The sequence below is a fragment of the Limulus polyphemus genome, unplaced genomic scaffold (assembly GCF_000517525.1).
Source record: "Limulus polyphemus unplaced genomic scaffold, Limulus_polyphemus-2.1.2 Scaffold220, whole genome shotgun sequence".
NCBI lineage: Eukaryota > Metazoa > Arthropoda > Merostomata > Xiphosura > Limulidae > Limulus > Limulus polyphemus.
This window is the reverse complement of record NW_013665830.1, coordinates 399,595-412,258: the sequence shown is the minus strand read 5'-3', so window position 1 is coordinate 412,258 and position 12,664 is coordinate 399,595. Positions and strand designations below refer to the sequence as shown.

The window sequence follows — 12,664 nt, the reverse complement described above, 5'->3', positions numbered from 1 at the left end:
GTGTCTTTATACACCGAAAAATACGGTAAGTAATCGATAACTACAACATTCGAATACTCAACAGAAGAGGTATAGACAAACATGTCTACAATATCTATAGAAGGCTGATAAGTGAACAGTGACTATAACATTCAAATACTCAAGAGAAGAGGTATAGACAAACATGTCTACAATATCTATAGAAGGCTGATAAGTGAACTGTGACTATAACATTCAAATACTCAACAGAAGAGGTATAGACAAACATGTCTACAATATCTATAGAAGGCTGATAAGTGAACTGTGACTATAACATTCAAATACTCAAGAGAAGAGGTATAGACAAACATGTCTACAATATCTATAGAAGGCTGATAAGTGAACTGTGACTATAACATTCAAATACTCAACAGAAGGAGGCATAGACAAACATGTCTACAATATCTATAGAAGGCTGATAAGTGAACTGTGACTATAACATTCAAATACTCAACAGAAGAGGTACAGACAAACATGTCTACAATATCTATAGAAGGCTGATAAGTGAACAATGACTACAAAATTCAAATACTGCTGTTTAAAGAATTAACTTTAAATTGAATTTTCACCATTTATTTTGAAGGTATTCGAAAAACATTGCTGAAAAGATTGCTTTAGTCCCACATATTATTTCAAATTATTTCTACTATTTCTATAATTAGTAGAACGCCACTGAGCGTCTACAGTCTTCACAAATCATTCAAGACTGCATGTCGCTACCAATGTTTGGCAGATTCTTATGCAAGAAGAACCAGATATTGAATATGTTTGTTTCAGTAAGGGCTCAGTTATGGTATGAAGAAGCTTCAGTGTAAACTAACATTCAGATTTTACTGTGCTTTTAAGGGGCATAATATACTGTTGGATGATATAGTGACGTTAATTGGACCTAAATGTATGATCTTTTAAGAGTCCAGTCACAGGGTAATGCATATTGCCATTCTGCTTGAATTGTGAGAGACTACCTAGAAAGAGAACCCATGACGGATTGTTCAGCAAAAGTTCCTAATCCAAATTTAGTAGAACATGTATAAATTCCCATTAGATACTGTTCACCTCAATACAATTCCTTAACCAACCATGTAACATCTGAGGTCTTGGCATTTTATTGACTGAAAAGTTGGACATGTTCTCCAATACGTTACCTGTGCATTGATCAAAAGAATGTCCAGCAAATGTAGAGACTGTATCAACGTCAGAGATACCCATATTCGTTATTACGTACATCTCCAATTCATTCTTTTGTTGTTGTTCCTTACTTTGTTCTCCAATACGTTACCTGTGCATTGATCAAAAGAATGTCCAGCAAATGTAGAGACTGTATCAACGTCAGAGATATCCATATTCGTTATTACATACATCTCCAATTCATTCTTTTGTTGTTGTTCCTTACTTTTGCTAAATGTGGCGCTTTGAGAAAAGTTGATTCTGTAAGACCTTATCACTGACCACTTTAGGTATAAGAATACTAATGTTCTACGAGTTGAGTTATAACTATCACTGTAATTTCAATGAAATCATCCTCTAACCGTATTCATTGAATAAAAACTACTCTACTTTAATCTCACTTCTACAATTGTCCTTTCAAGTTTTTAGAGTATTTATTATATTTTGATTTTTTACTGTTATCAATGCCTTGTTTTTTATTGGACGTTCACTATTTAAGTAATATCGCTGTTTTAAACGCGTTTTTGTTGGAATATTACAGAACAAATATTATATAAATATAGCGATTGCTATGGATAAATGATGTAACTTTACGTTTATAAACTTGAAACGATGTCTAGTTTGAAATTATAATTATTTTCTTATTAATTTTACATTTATTGTTTCTCCGTCTTTTCCTCTCGAGGAAGATTCCCCGATCAGACAAGCCCTATGAGTCCCTAATGTTGAACTTTGTTACTTCAAGATCTTCATCGCCACTAGGAGGCGACTGTCTGATGGATGTCTGATCAGAAATTGTATGTCATCAAGTTGTACAACAGTATACATTATGCACAATCATATTAACATCATTTTGGCGGATACATGTTTTTATATGTGTTAATAAATGTCATGTGCTGGAAAAATTTATAACTATAACTCCGGACTTTAGAATAGTAAGGGTTAAACAGTTGTGTCATGTTATAACGTATCTTTGCATCTCGATATACTGATTAAGAAAAATAAAATCGTCAATAGTAATTGCTTCACTGATTTGGCGCTTATTTTATGTGCTATGTTTGCAAGAGAGAATTGAGGTTATAATGTATTCAGTAAAAAACTACAAGTACGTTACCCACGTTGCAAACAAACCTCGCTTAGGTACGCAAATTTATTTTTGATTTTATAATATTTATAAGAAATTAACGATACGTTAAATAAGGAATATAATTGAGTCGCATAATAACTATTTATATACAGATACTTAATTTGTTCGGTAACTTCTTGTAGTTAATGTACAGTTTATCAAACTTCAATATAGTCTCCCATCAAGTGTTGTCATGTTATCTTTTGAGAATGATCTTTATCTTCCTGCTTACATAAATTATGGACGGCTTCACAAGTCTAGTAATGATAACCAACTGGTTGTGCAATTGCTTGACCAAAAGCTAAGTGAATGGTAACACAATTCTTGCATAATATCAAATTCTGGCGCTAACCACAAAAAATATATTAAGTGTTTTACCCTGTAGATTAGAAGGAAAGTGTTACTATAAAACAATACATTACACCATCGATAGGTCTATTTTACAACCAGGTGGTTAGGGCGCTCGACTCGCAATCTGAGGGTCGCGAGTTCGAATCCCCGTCCCACCAAATATGCTCGTCCTTTCAGCCGTGGTGGTATTATAAAGTGATGGTCAATCACACTGTTCGTTGGTAAAAGAGTATCCCAAGAGTTGGCGGTGGGTGGTGGTGACTAGCTGCCTTCCCTCTAGTCTTACACTGCTAAATTAGGGACGGCTAGCGCAGATAGCCGTCGTGTAGCTTCGCGCGAAATTCAAAACAAACCAAACTAAATATATTTTACAATAGCGATGACAAGTTGTAATAACGTTCCTTTTGAGATAAGAGGATGTACCAGCAAAAGCTTACTTTATAAAAGAAGAAATTCATGCAGATAATGTGAACTTCTAGACAATTAGGCGATAGATAGCCTAAACTTATTTTCATCTCATCTTATTTTAATGTATATTATTTATCCCAGGTTTATACTTTTATTTCTTTTCCAAATACCAAAAGCACAATTTGGAAAGACAGAGTAGGTTATGGTTTATTTGTTTTAGCGCAAAATTACAGAATAGGCTACCTGTAACCTGTCCATCACGGGGATCTAACTCTGGATTTTAAAGTTGCAAAATCGTAAACTTATCGCTACTCCATTGATATACGTCATGATTTGGAGCTGTAGCGTGCTTTGAGAAAAAAGTTTTCTTTTTAGATATTATAGAACTCCTAACATATATATTTCAATACTTACGTTACCAAGAGGACGGTAGAAAGAGGGAAAATAATCCATAAAATAATATGAGGAACTGATAAATAAACCCACAAGGAAACATTCTAAGCAAAATCAGTTAGAAATAGAAATCTGTAAGGGTTCGGTGTAAAAAAATCCTCTTATGAATACCATCTCAACTCTAGAAATTCAACATTCTAGGTGAACCTAAACATAATTAGTATGTATAATAACGAAGTTTAACAGTACTTAAAATATCAAGCTATATTAAATCTGTCGTTTGTTGTATACGAAAATAGTTCTTAAGACTAATTGTTAGACTTTAAAATAAGATAAACAATAATAGTATGAAACACAAAACGTATCACACACTCGATATTTTGTTTTGTAGGCTACTTGTTAAGTCTAATAAGAAAATTAGGTACTTGTAAATTGAACAGTTAATCATAATCCAATGAAGCTTTTGTGTAAGGAAAAAAAGTATGCATAAGTTTGGACATTTTAATTAAGAGTTCTAAATTATCTTTGGAAAAAAGCGCTTCTGAAATACTGCATTTTGTCGAATATTGCTGGAATAGAATTATTTTATTGCAACAAATTCGAAATGTAGAAACGTGATGTACAAATAGATGAAGAAGTATGGATTATTTATTGTCTTGAGTTTTACAGAAACATTCATCTCTAAAACACAAGAAGGACTCTTGTATCTTCATAAATTACGTGCTACCTGTAAAGGCACCTTAGAAAATAAAACCTCATATTTAATTTTTTGTACATTTGGTTGATATTTTCAAGGTAATATAACCATATATCATCAGAAATCTGTCGCAATTGTAATTATTTGATTATTGTACTATTTAAAAACCTAACGAAATATTTATTCTAATATTCATCAGACTTGGTTTTAAGAGAATGTTGTTGTTGTTTGTTTTTCTAGTAGTGACTAGAGACAAAATTTAAAAAGTTCTTTGAGACTTTAACATTGTATGCTTTGGAGTAAAAAACGATGTACACCTTTTTTTGAAATGTAATAAAAACTATGATTTGTCAGGTGGAAAACTGTTACCTTGCTTTATTAATATTGAATTGTCACCATTTTGATACTTACGTCAGGAGAATTAAGAAAACATAATAACACAGCACAGTACGACTGACGCCAATGTGTCAGCAAAGATATCTATCTATACGGAAAAACTTTGCATTGGAAGGTGTACACAAAAATAAGCTTCTTGTTAAGGAATATTAAAACTGATTTTAGATTAGTATTTTACGTAATCTTCTTAGTCCTTTACAAACTACAAATAATTTCCGATCTACATAATTATACAATAACAAACTACAGATGAATAAATGTATTAGTATCGAAAATTCCGGTTTCTGCCTCCTCCAAGGGCTAAATATCTGGCGTTATTGTATCGAATATACAAACAATTTGTTACAGAATTGAAAAATCGTGCAAACACCTTCGCTCAAATTACCAAAATATCATTTATTGTGTCAATGGTATTTACTTAAAATAAATTATTCCTCAACAAGTCGTAGTTTTTTCTTATGAAATATATGCAAATTCATTGGTGGTCAAATTTTTTCTACAAACATCAGTACTTTACTTTTTGATTTTATGACGATATAACTAATTGTTGTTCTCACAAAATATGCATAAATCAGTTAATTTTTTCCTGAGAGAAAACAAAACATATTTGAATATATTAAAGACTTTTTAAGCTTTCTCGAAATTTGAAAGAGTAAGTGATTTTTTTTAATGTCATAACTTGAGTAAAAAAAACAATGTAAAAGTATTCGCATCTTCCCTAAAATCTTCATTCATTTCAGATCCAAGATAACTTTTCTTTCAAAAGGCAAAACTAATATAGCCAAAACTTTTGATAAAAGCAGTAATACTGCTATTTACGAATTTTTTCATGTTATTGTGGTAATGTTGAAGCTGAGGTACCATATCTAGCAGAACTTAGCCAAAATTAATTCTTTTTGAACTTTTTCAATAAAATAACAAAAGATTAAGCCTTTGGATATTTTTTTTTGGTAAGATGCTGTTCAGTTTTCAACTTACAGTAGCTTTCACGTGAAAAATAAGTTTGGTGTTCATTCCGTAAAGAGAAGTTAAAATTCAAGACAGGAAAAATTTAAATAAAAGGATATAGACGTTTTAGAAAAATATCAAGGGTTAAGGCCTTTTCCCCAAATTTTATTTTCTTCTTATGCAAGCGCTGAATTATACTTTAAAACAAAAAGAATAAAAGGTAGTTAAAAATGGTTGACGGAAGCGTTAAGGTTATAGCATTTTGATATTTTTATGAAATTTAGAGGTGGAGTACGTTATGTTAAAACGATTTTGAAGCCTCACAACGTCTAGGTGTGTTTTATCTGACGACCGTGCAGTTTTCTTTGCCAAAGGTTTTTTCGTTAGGCTGTTATGTCCCTGCTGCTTTCCATAATCCATCGAGTGTAAGAGAACGCCCGTTTCAACAGTTCAGTAACTTAGAAATCCATGGAAGCTGTATCAGGAAAGTCGACTTTTGGTTGAACGAATATGTTGTTCAAGTGACTTGTGTCACATTTCTTTGTTTTCAAATGCTGTTACTTACAACAGGATATTCCCGTCTCTGAAATTCTAAAGATCCAAGCCAAACACATTCTTATGATCTAAGTGTATGAATATATTGCGTTGGAAAGGGCTACGTACAAAACAACACCAAATAATGTCAAAATATAATTCTACTACATGTCACTTTACCATGATTTTACAAGACTTGCTCATTTTCGTATTTAAAATCGTTTTAATACAAGGTACTCAACCCTCTGTAATATTTGTTTTCATAAAATCAGAGCTAAGTTAATTTCTTTTTTTTTATGGAATGAAATGAAAAATTAATAGAATTGAAGTTTTCGATTAAAACACATATTTTAGTATCTTTTTTTTTCTTCGGAAAATACAGAATTTACCCTCAAGTTTACCTTTCTTGTAGAAGAAAAGCAACATTCGTGATAGCTAAAATTTTCCATAAAAGCAACAAGATTTCTATTAATTAATTTTTCATGTCATTAAGTTAATGTGGTAAAATGTTGAAGCCTCCAGCCAAATATAGCTAAAATTCAATGATTTTAAACTTTCTTCAATAAAATTACCAAAGATTAAGCCTTTGTTTTTTCATTAAATAATGTTACGTTTTTGATTTACAATACTATTCGCATGTAAATGAGAGTGTTGGTGGGATTTTTTAAGTCAATAATTTACTTATTTTTGTTTACTATGTTAACTGAGCACGTTTAGCTTGACAGTGCCAGTTTGGCCCGGCATGGCCAGATGGTTAGTGGGCTTGACTCACAATCTGAGGGTCGCGCGTTCGAATCCCCGTCCCACCAAACATGTTCGCCCTTTTAGCCGTGGCGGCATTATAATGTGACGGTCAATCCCACTATTCTTTGGTAAAAACCGTAGCCCAAGAGTAGACGGTGGGTGGTGATGACTAGCTTCCTTTCCTCTAGACTTTTACTACTAAATTAGGGATGGCTAGAGCAGATAGCCCTCGTGTAAGCTTTGCGCAAAATTAAATAAACAAAAAAAACAGTGCCAGTTCTATTTAAGTTCGCCCCCCAGTAGCACAGCGGTATGTCTGCAGACTTACAACCCTAGAATCCGGGTTTCGATACTCGTGGTGGGCAGAGCACAGATAGCCCATTGTGTAGCTTTGTGCTTAACTTAAAAACAAACAATCAATTTAAGTTCAAAACAATTCGAAAAAAAATCATATTTGCAAAACAACACAAACAAATTAGGCATAAAATTTTTATTATTGTTTACTTTCTACCACCTCCACAACTTTTACAGTAATTGGTACAAACACCTTAATCCAACTGGTCTAGTTCACACCATTCTGTTTCCACTGAATTCAACACAAAAGTATGAAACCAACTTGAGTAAATATATCTACAACATATCAGTCCATTATGTACATAGGCACAAAGTTTCTGAATCATTCACTTTCTGAATAACAAGTTTGACCAATGAACACTGAGGTAAAACTATTGCACCATCGCTGCACTTTCCCAGTTATCACCATATATTACAGAAAACCTCCAAAAACTTGATATGACTAATGGAAAGAGGAAGTATACAGTAAGTGAACAGAGATTAGATTGAAATATAAGAGTATAATAGAACGCCACAAGATGAGGCCGAAAGATTAGTGGGCTGTCACTAAAATAACCCAATGTGTTCTAACTAATCTTACATAGTTAGATTAAAATTCTAGATACGATTTTAAAGCTAGTGAGTGTGAGAAATGGCAGTAATCTGGTTTCAAGTCAAGAGTTATTACAATTAGAAATGAACTAAAAGTGTTAAAATATCAAATATATGATTAGAAATTGAAGAATATAGGAAACTGAATATTTATAGAAACCTTTAGTAAAAACATCATAAAATGTTCAACATACACATTGGGTTAAAAACAATCTAAGAAGATGCAACAAACACAAAATTTTGGTCAGATTTTCCCATAATATTTACTCTCATAGCTTACAAGTCAAAAGCATTTCTAAGTAACTTGTATAGATGCCTAGTAATGATTTGTCTTCTTTCTTCCTCAACACACAACATTTTACAGCTTGATAAATTAACAAAGTAATACTGTCACACAGGGCCAGCCTAGACTAAATGTTGCCTTGGGCAAGACAAAAAAAAAATCAGTGTCCTTAGGGATGTTTAAAAACCTTTTATTTTAATTCAATATATTATGTGTACCTGGTGTTTACTAAAGCATTTGGCTTTTTACATTGGCTCACCACTTGATTACACTAGCTTTTATGAAGCCATTTCGTTTTCTGTTGTATTTATTGACAAAATTATTGCTATATGAAATGCTTGATAAGTGAATGGCACAAATACTTACTGATTGAAATTAATGCCAATCACATATTATCTTGGTCTACTGTCAGTCAAATACTAAAGTGGCAATGATTTGATACTAGAACAAGGAAGTTGTGCACATAATATAATTTGCATTATTGTTATAATAGGATGCATAATGTAACAAAAACATGTATCATATTGAGAACAGAGAATTCAGTGGTCAATTAAGGCTTATTCATAAATTTATACAATGATACTCATCCAGTATTTAGGGAAGTAAAGAGCGCACTCAGTGTGTAAACACAAGGTATATGCCAAGGTTGTTTCACAATCTATATTTATCACATCTTAAGAATGTATTCAGTTGTGTACGCAACTTATAAACAGTCTATCAATGTCACTGCAACGTTTCTAAGGTTAAACAACAACAACAATCACCAAGATGAAAATTCAGTAATAATTCTGGCATCATTTTTCTAGTAGTTGTTTCAGATTAAAGTACTGATGTATGTTATCAAGTTTTTTACTGTCTGCATATCATACAAAAGTGTAGTTACCAATACAAAATTCAGGATTTATAAAAAAAATAAATCAGGCTGTATGTTTACTTCACTATGTGTTGAGGAGTTTTATATTAAACTTTAGATTTCAAACTTTTTTCAATTGTTACGAGTATTTTTCGATTTTTTTTTTAATTTTGCCATTACAAAATTTGGTAGCCCAAGTAGTTCCCCATGTTGCTCTGTCTTTAGGCTGGCCCTTCTGTAACGTATTAATACTTTTCTGTAAAACTCGATACTCTCTATAGTTATAACAATATCCAAAGAACTATTTCCACTGCTTATTTGTCATCTACAATTAGATTATAGATAATTAAAATTCGAATTAACTCTTTTCAATTTGATAACAAAAGCACTTAAAAATACAATAAACCCACTGTTCACTATAGAGTAGGAAACAAAATTTTAATCATGCAAATTTTTATCAATTGTTGATTTTCAATAAGTAAATTAGTGAATCCAACATTTATAAGTGTTATATTCAGAATCATGTTCTTAAGGCAGATATTTTAATTAACTCATAAAATATTTCATTATATACAACTGTTGCTTGTTGACATTGGTAAAATATTTAACTGACTTAGTTTCTAGGTCTTGTGTTTAGTTAAAAACCATTAATTACTTAAACAAAAATAGCCATATAAAAGAATTTTTTTTTAACTTTCAGAACACAATTTTAAATCTCCTTCATTTACATTACTTTACTTCTGTAACTGTGTTAAGACATAAATTGGTGATTATTATCACCTTGTAGACATACAGATGTCTTTATGTTTGCCAATACCCATACATAAAACACATTCTCAAGGCTATGGCTGATAATTTTAGCATTAATATTAAGAACAAGTTTGTTGCTATACAAAACTGCAATACAACTGGTACTTGTTTGTTTATAATTCACATTAACATTACACACAACCAGCATTTCCATCACAAAAAGTGTATAAAAAACAACATATGATAATGTGACAGAAACTATATAAAAACTGATTTCAGTTTCAAAATGAGTAGAAAAAACATTCATTGAAACATAAAGAGAAGAACCAGATATTCAGATGCTTTGATATATTTTTGGATGTGCGATTTACTAACTAAAATAATATCAGACAGTTTGTCAGAGAGTTCATTGCAATTTTTCTCTCTCTCTCTCTCTGCAGTTCCTACAAGTAAAATTCTATTAAGTACACTACAAATTATCCAATAACAATCAAAATTACTATCAGATATTTTAAAACTACACTATTTTAAATATCTAGTAACACATGTTAGGCACTTGTAGCCTTGTGTCTTCTCTGAATAATTGTATAAGATGCACTGCTATAAGGATTAAAGCTATGGATCAGGATAACTCCAGTGAGAAATTTAGTTTCCGATTCTCTTTTCTAATACTTATTTCATGCAGTGATAGCTTCTGACCACAATGATTTGTCAATTTGCATTGAAGAGTTCCACTGATAGACAGCAGCTTATGAACAACAACAAAAAAAATGTGGTTTTATTTGTTATAGAGAATCACAAGGCTTACAGTTAGAGGTTTTAAAATAAAAATTATGCTCGAGGGTTACAGGTCCCAGTTTTATTAGAGAATAATGTTAAAACATAGCAAAGGTGTTTTTTGGAATGGAGATAAAAGGTAAAATGTAAGTTGAAGACAAAAACAGATATTTGTATTAAAATTGGGCTTTAGTAGGTCACACAACACTAATTTCTAAACTACAGCTAGAACAGCTAAACTGGTCAAGTTCAGGAGTTAAGATTATATATATATATGATCTGATTAATCCTAAATGTATTTTATTAAAGACTTGTACTAAATCATTAGGAATATCTTACAATCAAACAGCTAAGTGGAGAGCAGAATTATTTACCTTACAACCATATTAGAGATTGCATAGTTGAACACTAGTCATTTCTTTACTGTTACCTTGAAAAAGATCTATAAAACTGAAACTTAAACTTTTAAATATGTAGTTGTTTTATAGTACAATATATATAAATTTACTAAAAAACCATCAAGCTAATACTAATAAATACTGTGGAGAATGCTTAAAAGTATTAAAAATTCTTTGAAATCCTAAGCAACATAATTTTCTTTTGAATGTATGTTCATTAGAAACTCAATACATTACTGTAGCATAACAGAAGCTATTAACAATTATTATTGTGAATTGAAAGAGCTATAATACAGTCATTTAAACTTTATATTTGGATATCAACAGAAAAGTTATGAACAGTTCAACACTGTTACAAAGTAGAAACAAAAACTTTTTAATTAACAAAAGATATATATATATATATATCATAACTGATGGCTGAAAAACAAACAATGACTTATATATTAAGTGATTTGTTTAAGTATTTACATATTATGTAGTGATGAAACAAAGAGATGAGGATATGACTTGTTACCAAGGGAATGGTAAAACATGAAGTTGTATCCCTCGATCCTGGATGAGCTTCTAGTGTCTTTCTTCAGTTTCTGTTGATTACTAATTTACTAAGTGGAATCAATTAATATAATTTGGCACACTTTTAGATTTCAAGATTTTCCTATACTGTAGTGTAATAAAGTAAAAGATTAGTCTAAGATCTATATTACTTGAAAAATTTCTGGTCTTAAAAGATGAGAAGAGGGAAACATTTGATTGTGCAAATTTCCAAGATCACTTAAGAAAAGATACAAGATAATCTGAGATGGATTTTTTCTCTAGTAGGGTTTGAATGCTTAAAGATATTGAATATTAAGATGTAATTGAATTATCTTCCTTTCTTATCAGTTTTCTGAAGACCTATTTCCTCTGTGGAGCTCAGGTTAAAACAGCGATCAAGGAAAGCTTCCATAGTTCTATACAGATGTAGCTTAACATGGGGAAGAAAGTGATTCTCATCTACATACACCTGAAAATGTAAAGAAATGAGCAATATCAAAGCTTAAAATAGGTAAAGTCTACACGATTTGTTTGATAAATTAAGTTTCCTACAAGCATAAAGAATACTATTGTATATAACATTTACATATGATTAAAGTAAATACATATTATGATTAATGTACTTATAAATATTCAGAATTTAATTGAATAAATTCAAAGTACTTAAATTACCTAAAAGTTAAGAAATGTAAAGCACTAAGAGTTTTCATTCTTTGATTCTAAAATAAAAGAAGACAGAATAACTGTGTGTCAAAGGTCATCTTACCTGAGTTTGGAAAAGCACGCCTTTTTCAGAAAGAGCTTTCATGAGCATCATAGATTGTAAGATATGTACATTGTCTGAAAAGGAAATAAATATTTCAAAATGATTAAAATAAAACTATGCAACACATAAGGGGTGTTGCAAAATAAATCACACCTTTTCCCTGAAGTAATGACGAACTTGGTAGAACCGTGAATATCATCATTCGTGAGAAAACGTCATTTCACGAACTCTTGGTTGTTTCACTCTACGAATTTCATTTTTTGCGAAAACTTTTGAATCATGGTGCTCACTAGAACTCAGATTCGTGTCGTATGTGCTGCCTTTGGGATGGCTTAGGAACTAGTCGCAGACATGCTCCGAGAATTCAAGTCTTCCAATCAACACATAGCAATGCCAAATTTGAAAAATCCGATTAATGTCTCAAAAGTTTCAGAATTGTTGAATTTGAAAGAATGGTCCATGAAAAAGTGGTGGAATGTGGATTGGGAACTCCCCCAGATTTAAATCCCATCAAAAATGTTGGAGCTTTCATTCAACAATGCACAGAAGAAATGTTGGAAACTTTGCCTGAAT

General features: G+C 31.3%; 1 protein-coding gene across 1 annotated transcript in view; it reads right to left on the bottom strand.

Moving 5' to 3' along the window:
* Window positions 1-11,201: 11,201 nt before the first annotated feature.
* The window catches only part of LOC106478517 (prolyl endopeptidase FAP-like), a 290,108-nt gene continuing 288,645 nt past the window's right edge, over window positions 11,202-12,664 (bottom strand). Inside the window, exons 20-21 of the mRNA XM_022382141.1 lie at window positions 12,092-12,165; window positions 11,202-11,794 (exon numbers count right to left, since the gene is read on the bottom strand). Of these exons, the coding sequence (XP_022237849.1) occupies window positions 11,654-11,794; window positions 12,092-12,165 (215 nt within the window). The 3' untranslated portion in view covers window positions 11,202-11,653. The remainder of the gene's footprint in view (window positions 11,795-12,091; window positions 12,166-12,664) is intronic.